This window comes from Microcaecilia unicolor, chromosome 7 (assembly GCF_901765095.1).
Source record: "Microcaecilia unicolor chromosome 7, aMicUni1.1, whole genome shotgun sequence".
NCBI lineage: Eukaryota > Metazoa > Chordata > Amphibia > Gymnophiona > Siphonopidae > Microcaecilia > Microcaecilia unicolor.
The window spans coordinates 158,280,817-158,294,373 of NC_044037.1; the positions used below are offsets into that span (position 1 = coordinate 158,280,817).

At 51.4% G+C, this 13,557-nt stretch overlaps 1 protein-coding gene across 1 annotated transcript in view; it reads right to left on the minus strand.

Moving 5' to 3' along the window:
• The window catches only part of PIKFYVE (phosphoinositide kinase, FYVE-type zinc finger containing), a 750,252-nt gene that overhangs the window by 402,927 nt on the left and 333,768 nt on the right, over nucleotides 1–13,557 (minus strand). The window contains 1 exon segment of the mRNA XM_030210724.1: nucleotides 2,251–2,351. Coding sequence (XP_030066584.1) covers nucleotides 2,251–2,351 — 101 coding nt within the window.

Sequence of the window (13,557 nt, forward strand, 5' to 3'; positions counted from 1 at the left end):
ACCATCTGCTCAAAAGGAAATTCTGAAGAGGCCGCATGGAACCGAGGAGCTCAATATAGTCCCACACTCGGAGAGCGCGCGACTCATTAAGGTCCATACCTGAGAAAGCAATTTGATCCTTTGCCCCTCGGGGAGAAACACCTTCCCTCGCTTCGTATCTAATTGCACTCCAAGATACTCCAGACTCTGAGTAGGAACCAAATGACTCTCGTCCATATTGACCACCCAACCTAAGGATTGCAACACCGCAATCACTCGGTCAGTGACCACTCGACTCTCATCTGTCGTTGCCCGAATCAGCCAGTCATCGAGATATGGATGCACTCGAATCCCCTCCTTCCGCAGGAACGCCGCCACCACCACCATGGCCTTGGAAAAAGTGTGTGGGGCAGTGGCCATTCTGAAAAGAAGGGCCCAAAATTGGAAGTGCTGACCCAGCACCGCAAATCTGAGAAATCTCTGATGGGGCTGCCAAATGGGAATGCGCAGGTAAGCTTCCCTCAAATCGAGAGCCGTTAAAACTTGCCTGGTTGAACAGCAGCAATAACTGCCCTTGATGTCACCATGTGGAAGTGACAAACCTGTAAAAACTGGTTTACTTTTCTGAGATTGAGAATAGGCCGAAAAGCCCCTCCCTTCTTTGGAACCACAAAGAAGATGGAGTACTGACCTGTGCACCTTTCGAGAGAAGGAACAGGCACAATAGCCACCACGGGGGAAGCTGCAGGCGACTGTATGCAGGACCTCTCCTCAGACCCCAAAGAAAGCCTAGGCTTTTTAAGGGAAAAGAAATCCTCTGGAGAAAAACCCAAAATCTCTTGGTTACCCCCAGACCCCCTGAGAAAATCAAAGACCGAAGCTGTCGCAGCTGCGTGAGGGGGGGGGGGGGGGGGCAAGGCCCTTGTCAACAAAAACACCTGATGGAGTAGCAAAATAAACTGGTGAAAACCCCTCCCCCACAATGGAGGTCGCAGCCATGGCACCTGCACCACTGCCCACAGTGCCTGACGCCCCCCCCCCCCCCCGACTCCCCTACCAGCGGAGAAGAAGCTTTGCCCAAAACCGCTACCGGAGCAGGCTCAGCGACTGATCGCAAAATGGCACGAGAATTGCCAGGCTCTGGGCGGGAAAGCACGCTCTCGGGGGTGGGGGGGCCACCGCTCCGTCGAGTCCCGCAAAATCAGCGCACCCCGTGCTGCAAAGGCCTGCACAGCCGAACGCCATTTCCCACATCGAGAACAGCGTCTTATCGCCTCCGCTGCCATCGCCCGTCCCCCCCCAGCAGGACTTACCCCGGACCGGGAAAGTACAGGAACTGATAGCTGAGCCGAACAAAAAAAACTCTCCAACTCCACTTCGAGGCAGGCTCAGACAAGCAGTCAACAGAAAACAGGACTCGGACAGCAGTAACACAAACCTGCTCTCAGCAACACACTTCCCTGTGCGTCTCTGTTTCTCTTTTAAATAAATTCTATGGTTCTCTTTTTTTTTTTTTTTTTGTAGTGAGGAGGCAGAAACAAACAGGGAAGGAAAGGAACAGCAAAAGCCTGTTCAGAGGGAATTTGAGGTGCAGCAGGGACTCAGCAACTGCGTATGCTGCCAAAGGGGACACCACCAGTCCACTACCCTGGCTCAAACTGCCCACCGGCCCAGGAGCACACTCAGAGGCCTTGGGCCCAGGAGCTGAAGAAAAAGCCGTTCACCACCTGCTGAGATAGAGACATACTAACTAAGGAAGGAGCTGGCTGTCTGGCATCACTGCCTTTAGTTTGTTTATCTCTATCTCCACCTGCTGGTAGGCAGACTAAACCTACTAGTTCCTGGATTCATCTGCTGCAAGTGACACGGAAAAAAGGCTACAGGACAATATCACCTCATTGAGAAAGCAATTACAAATCAATTTTGGGAGATTTCAGATGAAGAGATGAGAATTCCTACCTCAATATATCACAGCATTGATGAGACAAGACAGGCAAAAGCAGGACTACAAATACATAAGATAAAGGACACTTCCTATGTCTACAGGGGGAAGCTTTGCTCTCAGGGGTTCAAGAAACATTGTCCTGTTTGACTGCCCTGTAATTATGTCCACTTATGTTAGGATGAAGAGGTCAGGAATACTATCTACATGAGGACTAAGTTTCTTTCTCTCATAGAACCAGAATAGGACAAGTGTCTTAGTAAAGCAATCACCAATATAGGTTTACTCATAACAACAAGCAAAGGGGAAAAAAAACATTAATTCCTTACCACGGGCTAACACAGGAACTTGGAGCATTGCTGGACTGGGCAGAGGAGCTGCTGAAGAGAACACACAGTTTCTGGTGATTGACAGGGCTTAAACAGTCTACCTACAAATAAAAGTATACCTACAGTTAACAGGGCAGGAGAGAAAAATCTGACAAACTGCAAAATATTAAAAAAATAAAACCACTACCCCTTTTGTAATCTTAGGTATTTTGATAATTTCTTTATGCCTCATTTGACAATAAAGTTACATTTTATCAAAGCATAAGGCCCAAACTCTCATAATGCACTGCAGGTGGGGGTGTTCCTTTGACCACAGCTGGAAGAGATCTACATGATTGTCAGTCAAAAAAGACTGCTGATAAATAGAGATAAAATCATTAAGAGGCCTAAGCAGACTACCCATTAAGATAATTATATGTAGACCACATAACCTCTACACATTCTACATGTTACTGATCTAAAGGGCCATAAGAGGTTAGCCCAATATACATTCAATAGATGCATCACCTCAGTATCCAAAAGATTGGTTCTACATAGGATCATGACTCTCCCACCACCCTCTCAAGACACTAAAGGGTCCTTTTACAAAGATGCACTAAAAAGGGGCCTGTGCTACTTTTAGCAGGTGATTTTTCTGTCCGCTCAGACCGCCACTTATGCAAAAGCCAAATTTCTATTTACAATAATGGCCAGGCACTAAGTCCAAAATTAGCACCTGGCCATTTACCACTTAAGTCCTTACTGCCTCCTATTTATTTGGCAGTAAGGGCTCACACGCTAACCCCACAGTAATCAGGCAATGTGCGGCAATGTGGCCACGCAGCTGATTACCACCAGGAATGCCCCCTGCGGTAGAAAACAGAAAATTATTTTCTAGTGTGGGAAACTGTGCATGCCAACTTCAGAACTACTGTCAGGCTCCTGTGCTACCCCAGCGATAGGGCCGATTTGGTGCACACTACCCACGCAGTAGCACTATCACACCATTTTTAAAAGGGCCCCTAAGGGAGTAATTTTATAAATTCATTTTTCCACATAAGTGGCGTAAAAGTATGCATGTTGACATAACAACATGTACTTTGCTGGCAGGTGTGTACAAGAGCAGATTTTGAGGGCAGCATGGATGAAGCTTCACAAGTACATGAGAACATTTTTTAACTAGTGCATAAATTAGCATTTTTTATAATCTAGACATGGACATTAGACCTGCTGTCAAGCAACGTAAATGTTCATGTCTGCAATATACTGTATATACTCAAATATAAACTGAGATTTTTGGGCTAACAAAATGGAAGTCTCTGTTTATATTCGATTCCCCACCCGATGACTAGCGTTTTGTCCTCCCCTCCCCACCAGATAACCGGCACTACTGTCCTCGTAGCATCCACCATTCCCTCCTTTCTCTGAAGTGTCCTGCTGTGGCTGGCTCTGCCCCCAGCCCCTCAACTGGAAACTCCCACTCGCTCACTCCTGCCATTGTAAAGAGAACACCCCACTCCTCCTTCCGGGTCTACCATACAGTCCTGGTGGACCTGTGGTGAGCATAGGCAGGAGCGATCCTCCTACGCTCCTGCCCATGCAGTCTCCGTACTGAAAATGGTTGCTGTGATTTCCTGCAGCAATCTCACGAGACACCAGGCCTATGGTGGGTCCAGGAGGTGGAGTGTTCTCTTTACAACTGAGGGAGTAAGCCAGTTTCCAGTTGGGGGGGGGGGGGGGGGGGGCTGGGAGCAGAGCCAACTTCGGCAGGACACCTCAGGAACAGGAGGGAACAGCAGGAATGCTGGATGCCATGGGGGAGGAAGGGAAGGAAAGAGAGAGAGAATTACTTAACCATTAGTTTATATTCAAGTTAACATTTCCCCCCTCTCCTTTTTAGGATAAAAATGTTATCTCAGTTATATTCGGATGGGTTTATATTTGAGTATATACAGTAGGTACAACTTCTGCTACTTCTGCTAGTATTTTATAAAGATATATAGGGGCCTATGTATCTTTATAAAATAGTGTCTGTAGGTGTCTATTTTCCTTTTGTGATGGAGTATTCCCCTTAACAACCTCACAGAGCCAGATTAAATCCTGCAGTTCAGAGCAGAAAGGGTGTGGCTCAGTCAAAGCAGAATAGGGAGGGCGTGGTTCAGGCAGCCAGATAAAAACTCTGAGCAGACAGACCAGAGAGGCCCAGGGAAGACAAGAACAGCCCTGCAGCATATGGTAGTTAGTGCAGCGGACTTTGATCCTGGGGAACTAGGTTTGATTCCCACTGCAGTTCCTTGTGACTCTGGGCAAGTCAATTAACCCTCCATTGCCCCAGGTATAAATAAGTACCTGTATATACTATATACACTGAATTGAAAAGTTGTATATCAAATCCCACTCCCCTTCTACAGACGTGCAAGCAGCAGAAGTTGAATGCGGGTAGATGAAATCTCTTGTGAAATCCTGGAGATCAGGCCACAGCAGACGGTGGGGAAAAGGAAAGGGGAGAGGAATAGATTTGTCTCTTAAGTTGTATTTATTTATTAAGTTCTATTTGGAAAATGCTTCAATAAATATTAAATTAAAAAAAAAAAAAAGTACTGAGCTCCTCTTTATGAAACAACCTCAGTACTTTCAGATCATCACCCCTTCCTCAGGAAGAAGCTCTCCCTCCTCTAACAGTTCCTTCCACAATGGCTCCTCTGAATAGAACGAGGCCACATCAGATAAGGAGGGAGAAGCAGAGATAGCCTTACCTGCCCACTCCTGGAGGTCTAAACGATATCTCATAGGAGCTGGAAGGCCTGCAGGACAAGAAACTGAAGCAACTTGAGCAACTCTGACTGTCCCTGCTTTCGTAAACAGGCCTGGTCCAAGAACAATATAAACTCCAGAAAAAACAAAGGTCCCAATGAAGCTGAATGCTCTATTGGACCCTGAGGCTGTAAAATGGCAGCTGTGCTCCATGCAAAATCAGACACAAGCTGCTTCACATTGCCTACTGGCCCTGACAAAATGGCACCTGTTCCCACACTCATTTATCACACTGCACACCGGCCCTGCCAGAGAGCCCAAAGCCCCCAGTATATTCAGATGTTGCACCACAAAGACGTGCTGCCGTAAACCGTTTTCTCTGCATTCCGCGGGATTCCTGGCTTGCACGCACTACAACACCCCAATGCCGGCTATAGGGTCCCACAACAGGAACATATTTAACTGTCTCAGTGGGAGTTGCCATTCACTCCGACTGTCAAAAGTGCAGCACAACATGTCTCACGAACTGAGTCAGGATTCCCCTCCCCCCCCCCCCCCCCCCCCCCACAACCCTCAAAGTGGTTCCGAGTCAGACTTCCAACTGCTGGCTGCTCCCCTCCCAAGCTCACAGTCTCCACAAGTCTTACCACAGATGAAAAAGGCTCAGGACTAATACTCTATCCCAGGGGTAGGCAACTCCGGTCCTCGAGAGCCGCAGGCAGGTCAGGTTTTCAGGATATCCACAATGAATATGCAGGAGATAGAATTGCAAGCACTGCCTTCATGGTATGCAAATCTATCTCGTGCATATTCATTGTGGATATCCTGAAACCCTGACCTGCCTGCGGCTCTCGAGGACCGGAGTTGCCTACCCCTGCTCTATCCCATGTTCTCTCGGAAACATCTTTCCTTCTCCTTTATTTTTTTAGCGTTGCTGTGTTGCAAAAGTAGATCTCCACAGAAAACAGGGGAGAGGCGAAAAGAGGGAAGAAGTAAATTTACAGGGCAACAGAGTCAGGGATCTGAAGACCTCCAGATACGACTCTGCAGACTCAAGCCACCCACAAAGTTCAACTGGAGATCAGTTGGCCAACTGGACCAGGAGCAAAGCACTCAGAACCAGAGGGAGCAAAGCACTCAGAACCAGAGGCTGAAAAGTGTGTCCAGCCACCTGCTGGAGATAGAAAATACTAAGGAGCTAGACTGGATGCCAAGAGAGAAATGTCTCAGCTCAGTTTCAAGCCAGTAGTTCTCAGTTTCCATCTGCGGGTAGGAGTGTGTATACTCACACGTCTGGAATGCCCAGAGGGAAGCTAAGAAAACAATGCTTGAAGCTTTTTGGACTCCCAGATTCTCTTCACAAAATTCTTACAAAAGTAACTTAAACGCCCTTTCACTAATGAGCACTAAACAGAATGTGAATTGGCATGCATCTCTGCTAGTGTACAGGCACAGTAAAGGGTATGATACATACCTGTAGCAGGTGTTCTCCGAGGACAGCAGGCTGATTGTTCTCACGACTGGGTGACGTCCGCGGCAGCCCCCACCAACCGGAAAGAAGCTTCGCGGGACGGTCGGCACGCAGGGCATGCCCACCGCGCATGCGCGGCCGTCTTCCCGCCCGTGCGCGACCGCTCCCGCCAGTTGAATGACTAGCAAAAGATGAAACACACAACTCCAAAGGGGAGGAGGGAGGGTAGGTGAGAACAATCAGCCTGCTGTCCTCGGAGAACACCTGCTACAGGTATGTATCATACCCTTTCTCCGAGGACAAGCAGGCTGCTTGTTCTCACGACTGGGGTATCCCTAGCTCTCAGGCTCACTCAAAACAAGAACCCAGGTCAATGGAACCTCGCAACGGCGAGGAAACAACAGAAATTGACCTACGAAGAACAACTAACTGAGAGTGCAGCCTGACCAGAATAAATTCGGGTCCTGGAGGGTGGAGTTGGATTTACACCCCAAACAGATTCTGCAGCACCGACTGCCCGAACCGACTGTCGCGTCGGGTATCCTGCTGGAGGCAGTAATGAGATGTGAATGTGTGGACAGATGACCACGTCGCAGCCTTGCAGATCTCTTCAATAGTGGCTGACTTCAAGTGGGCCACCGACGCTGCCATGGCTCTGACACTATGAGCCGTGACATGACCCTCAAGAGTCAGCCCAGCCTGGGCGTAAGTGAAGGAAATGCAATCTGCTAGCCAATTGGAGATGGTGCGTTTCCCGACAGCGACCTCTAGCCTGTTAGGGTCGAAAGAAATAAACAATTGGGCGGACTGTCTGTTGGGCTGTGTCCGCTCCAAGTAGAAGGCCAATGCTCTCTTGCAGTCCAATGTGTGCAACTGACGTTCAGCAGGGCGGGTATGCGGCCTGGGAAAGAATGTTGGCAAGACAATTGACTGGTTAAGATGGAACTCCGACACCACCTTCGGCAGGAACTTTGGGTGAGTGCGGAGCACTACTCTGTTGTGATGAAATTTGGTATACGGAGCATGAGCTACCAGGGCTTGAAGCTCACTGACCCTACGAGCTGAAGTAACTGCCACCAAGAAAATGACCTTCCAGGTCAAGTACTTCAGATGGCAGGTATTCAGTGGCTCAAAAGGAGGTTTCATCAGCTGGGTGAGGACGACGTTGAGATCCCATGACACAGTAGGAGGCTTGATAGGGGGCTTTGACAAAAGCAGGCCTCTCATGAATCGAACGACTAAAGGCTCTCCAGAGATGGCTTTACCTTCCACACGATAATGGTAAGCACTAATCGCACTAAGGTGATTCCTTGCTGAGTTGGTCTTGAGGCCAGACTCTGATAAGTGCAGAAGGTATTCAAGCAGGTTCTGTGCAGGGCAAGAACGAGGTTCTAGGGCCTTGCTCTCACACCAAACGACAAACCTCCTCCACTTGAAAAAGGAACTCTTTTTAGTGGAATCCTTCCTAGAGGCAAGCAAGACCCGGGAGACACCCTCAGACAGACCCAACGCAGCGAAGTCTACGCCCTCAACATCCAGGCCGTGAGAGCCAGTGATTGAAGGTTGGGGTGCAGCAACGCTCCGTCGTTCTGCGAAATGAGAGTCGGAAAACACTCCAATCTCCACGGTTCTTCTGAGGACAACTCCAGAAGAAGAGGGAACCAGATCTGACGGGGCCAAAAGGGCGCTATCAGAATCATGGTGCCGCGGTCTTGCTTGAGCTTCAGTAAGGTCTTCCCCACCAAAGGTATGGGAGGATAAGCATACAGGAGGCCGGTCCCCCAATGGAGGAGAAAAGCATCTGACGCTAGCCTGCCGTGTGTCTGAAGTCTGGAACAGAACAGAGGCAGCTTGTGGTTGGTCTGAGAGGCGAAAAGATCCACCGAGGGGGTGCCCCACTCTCGGAAGATCTTGCGTACCACTCTGGAATGGAGCGACCACTCGTGCGGTTGCATGACTCTGCTCAGTCTGTCGGCCAGACTGTTGTTTACGCCTGCCAGGTATGTGGCTTGGAGGAGCATGCCGAACCGGCACGCCCAACGCCACATCCCGACGGCTTCCTGACACAGGGGGCGAGATCCGGTGCCCCCCTGCTTGTTGACGTAATACATTGCAACCTGATTGTCTGTCCGAATTTGGATAATTTGGTAGGACAGCCGATCTCTGAAAGCCTTCAGTGCGTTCCAGATCGCTCGGAGCTCCAGGAGGTTGATCTGCAGATCCTTTTCCTGGAGGGACCACAGACCCTGGGTGTGAAGCCCATCGACGTGAGCTCCCCACCCCAGGCGAGATGCATCCGTCGTCAGCACTTTCGAGGGCTGCGGAATTTGGAATGGACGTCCCAGGGTCAAATTGGTCCGGATGGTCCACCAGAGCAGTGAAGTGCGGCAACTGGTGGAGAGGCGGATGACATCTTCTAGATTCCCGGTGGCTTGGAACCACTGGGAAGCTAGGGTCCATTGAGCAGATCTCATGTGAAGACGAGCCATGGGAGTCACATGAACTGTGGAGGCCATATGACCCAGAAGTCTCAACATCTGCCGAGCTGTGACCTGCTGAGACGCTCTGGTCTGCGAAGCCAGGGCCAGGAGATTGGTGGCCCGTGCTTCGGGAAGGTAGGCCTGAGCCGTCTGGGTATTCAGCAGCGCTCCTATGAATTCCAGAGACTGGGATGGCTGGAGATGGGAGTTTGGGTAATTTATCACAAACCCCAGCAGCTCCAGAAGTTGAATAGTGCACTGCATGGACCGGAGGGCTCCTGCCTCCGAGGTGTTCTTGACCAGCCAATCGTCGAGATATGGGAACACGTGCACTCCCAGCTTGCGTAGGTACGCCGCTACCACCACGAGGCACTTGGTAAACACTCGTGGGGCAGAGGCGAGCCCAAAGGGCAACACACAATACTGAAAGTGCCGTGCGCCCAGGCGGAATCTGAGATACTGTCTGTGAGCTGGCAGTATCGGTATGTGAGTATATGCGTCCTTTAAATCCAGGGAACATAGCCAATCGTTTTTCTGAATCATTGGCAGAAGGGTGCCCAAGGAAAGCATCCTGAACTTTTCTTTGACCAGGAATTTGTTCAGGCCTCTCAGGTCTAGGATGGGACGCATCCCCCCTGTTTTCTTTTCCACAAGGAAGTACCTGGAATAGAATCCCTGCCCTTCCTGCCCGGGTGGTACGGGCTCGACCGCATTGGCGCTGAGAAGGGCGGAGAGTTCCTCTGCAAGTACCTGCTTGTGATGGGAGCTGAAAGACTGAGCTCCCGGGGGACAATTTGGAGGCAGGGAGGCCAAATTCAGGGCGTATCCGCACCGCACTATTTGGAGAACCCACTGGTCGGAGGTTATGAGAGGCCACCTTTGGTGAAAAAATTTTAACCTCCCTCCGACCGGCAGATCGTCCGGTACGGACACTTGTAGGGCGGCTATGTTCCCGTGGATCCAGTCAAAAGCCCGTCCCCGGCTTTTGCTGTGGAGGCGCAGGGGGCTGCTTAGGCGCACGCTGTTGACGAGAACGAGCGCGCTGGGGCTGTCCCTGTGCCTGACGAGGCCTTCGGGCCGGCTGGTTGTACCTACGCTTCGCAAAAGAATAGGGTGCAGCCTGCCGGGCCCGGGAAAAACGTCCACCTGTGGAGGTGGATGCTGAAGGCGCCCGGTGGGAGAGCTTGTCGAGAGCGGTTTCCCGCTGATGCAGTTGGTCCACCATCTGCTCGACCTTCTCACCGAAAATGTTATCCCCCCGGCAAGGGACGTCAGCCAGTCTCTGCTGGGTGCAGTTGTCCAGGTCAGAGGCACGCAGCCATGAGAGCCTGCGCATCACTATACCTTGGGCCGCAGCACGAGATGCCACGTCACAGGTGTCAAAAATACCCCTGGACAGGAACTTTCTGCACGCCTTCAGCTGCCTGACCACCTCCTGATAAGGCCTGGACTGCTCCGGCGGGAGCTTCTCGACCAGGTCCGCCAGTTGTTGCACATAGGTCCGCATGTGAATGCTCATATAGAGCAGGTATGACTGGATGCGGGTCACGAGCATGGAGGATTGGTAGGCCTTCCTCCCAAACGAGTCCAGAGTGCGAGACTCCCGCCCCGGGGGCGCCGAGGCGGTATCCCTCGAACTCCGTGCCCTCTTGAGAGCAGAATCCACGACCGCTGAGTCATGGGGCAATTGGGGCCGCATGAGCTCTGGGTCAGAGTGGATCCTGTACTGGGACTCTGCTTTCTTGGGAATGGTGGGGTTAGTTAATGGTCGCACCCAGTTCCGGAGCAGCGTCTCCTTCAGGACATTGTGCAGCGGTACCGTGGAGGACTCTCTAGGTGGTGATGGATAGTCGAGGACCTCGAGCATCTCGGCCCTCGGCTCTTCCACAGAGACCACGGGGAAGGGAATGCTGATAGACATATCCCGCACAAAGGAGGCAAAGGAGAGACTCTCAGGAGGTGAGAGCTTCCTCTCCGGTGAAGGCGTGGGGTCCGAGGGAAGGCCCGTAGACTCCTCTGAGGAGAAATATCTAGGGTCCTCCTCTTCCCCCCACGAGTCCTCATCCTCGGTATCGGACATTAGCTCATGTAGCTGAGTCCTGTACCGGGCCCGGCTCGACGTCGAGGCACCGAGGTCTCGGTGTCGTCGAGCGGTGGACTCCCGCGCCGGCGGGGACGGAGCTCCCTCCATCGACGGGGACTCCACCTGCGTGGCAGTCGAGACCGGCACCGCAAGCGGCGGCGGTGTCGACAGCCCCGGCGCCGGGCTAGAGCTCGCCGGCGCCACAGTCATCGGCGCCAAGGGCGCAAGCACCCCCGGCGCCGGCACAGCCTGGCGCATCAGCCCTTCCAGGATCCCCGGAAGGATGGCTCTGAGCTACTCGTCCAGGCCCGCTGCTGGGAAAGGCGGTGGGGCCGGTAAGGGTGTCGGTGCCGGAAGCTGCTGGGGGCCAGGAGACGGCACCGAGGTGCCGGAACCCCGACGCGTCGGTACCTCCACCACCGACGGAGACCTCTCCTCACGACGATGACGCTTCGGCGTCGTCTCCTCTCCGACATCGGGATGCACCGAAGGCGACCGGTGACGGCGCTTCTTGTCTTTCTTCCGATGCACGTCACCGGCGCCGGAGGGCATGGAGGAGGAGGAGGTCGATCCCCCTCGGTCTCGAGGTACCGGGTCAGACAGGGTTCGGTCTCGCGGCCCACAAGCTGAGGGCGTGACCGGGGCCGACTGCCCACGCGGCCTCTCACCCCCACTCTCACCGGAAGACCGGCGGGCCGACGGGACCTGTTCTCCTGGGGTCGCTGCCATCGGTGCCGATGTCTCGGGCATCGATACCGGTACCGAAGGGCCGGGCGTCGATACCGATGCCTTCGAGGTCGACGTCGAGGGGCCGGCGCAAGTTCCAAAAAGACGGTCCCGCAGAACTTGCCTCGCAACCTGGGTCCGTTTCCGGAGACCGAGACACAAAGAACACGACTTGAGATTGTGCTCCGGCCCGAGGCACTGGAGGCACCAAGCGTGGGTGTCGGTCTGCGAGATCGGCCGGCCGCAGCGACCACACTTTTTAAATCCACTCGGGACCTTCGAGGACATCGACGGAAAAAATCGCGTCGGCGAAGTCAAAGTCGTCAATGGTGGCTAAAATCACACCACGAAAACCAAACGACCGAGCGGCCACTAGGCCGCAATGTGGCGTCCCCGCTGGAAGCGAGGGAAAAAAGGGAGCGCGTGTCCCACACGCGCAGTGTTTCTTTTTTTTTTTTTTTTTTTTTTAAAAGGAAACCGGGCGGTAACTCAACCGATAAACAAAGAAAAAATACGATCAGCGTAAACGCGATCGAACGATCCGGCGGCTGAACAGAGAGAGCGCAAAACACGACTCTCTCCAGGCGCGGAAAAAAAGGAACTGGCGGGAGCGGTCGCGCACGGGCGGGAAGACGGCCGCGCATGCGCGGTGGGCGTGCCCTGCGTGCCGACCGTCCCGCGAAGCTTCTTTCCGGTTGGTGGGGGCTGCCGCGGACGTCACCCAGTCGTGAGAACAAGCCAGCCTGCTTGTCCTCGGAGAATTGTTATTGCACTGGCATGACAGCACATGCTAATTCGCACACTAACTGCATACTCTGTTATAGCAAGGGATATTGGCACTGAATGCACATTGCAGTTAGCACACACTAACTTACCATACACTGACATATTGCTAATAGCGCACATGACCTTACTGCCTCTTAATTAGGAGGCAGTAATTGAATCCATGCTGTCAGTACACTTACTGAATTGTAAAGATTCATTCTTTGTGTTAACTGTACGGAAAGATGTTGGGAACACCTCCAAATGCACAAATTTTGTATTTTCCACACAGCAATTCAGGCACTTAAAGAGTGCTTACATTTATACACCACTTGTGCACATAAACATACATGTGTACACTTATGTGTGTAAGTGGCAGCAAAGATACTAAGCGCTATTGTGTAAGGTAAGGGTATGCCTAAATGGCATAGCGTGTAACCGCAAGGGGGCATTCACATGGGCGGGATATAGGTTGAGCAACAACTTGAGTGCAACTTAAACAATATAGTAAGTTTGGTGCACCCTTGCTGCATTTATGTGCCCACAGTTGCACCAGTTCTACGGCTGGTGTAACTCCAGGTGCACAAATGTAAGTCATGTCTATGCTCAATTATTCTAGTAGTCTATAATGGAACCTGGGCATCCAGAGCTGCCACAGAATAGGCTTTCACTGCACAACATCTGGACATCCAAAATGAACTGCCCAGTTATGGAATTACCCCCTTACTGCAAAGTAAGTGCAAAACAAGAACTTTAGTAAAAGGGCTCTCTCAGTCATATTAAAAAAAAATTGCACCTTTTCATTAATCTAATAAAAGGTACTCTTTCTACCCATCTGCTTTGCTAATTTTAATAACTTTCAAAATGATAAATTAATTTAGTGGAGTTCAGGGAGAAGCTGAAAACAGAAAAATTAAGCTTTTATTTATATCCATTGTAAAAGTTTGATTGGGTAACATAGCTTCGTCTGTAATTTTGGTAATGTTAATGTATTCACTATAGGTCTTGGGTAAACTAAAAATATACATATTCAAACACAGACATGTATTGTA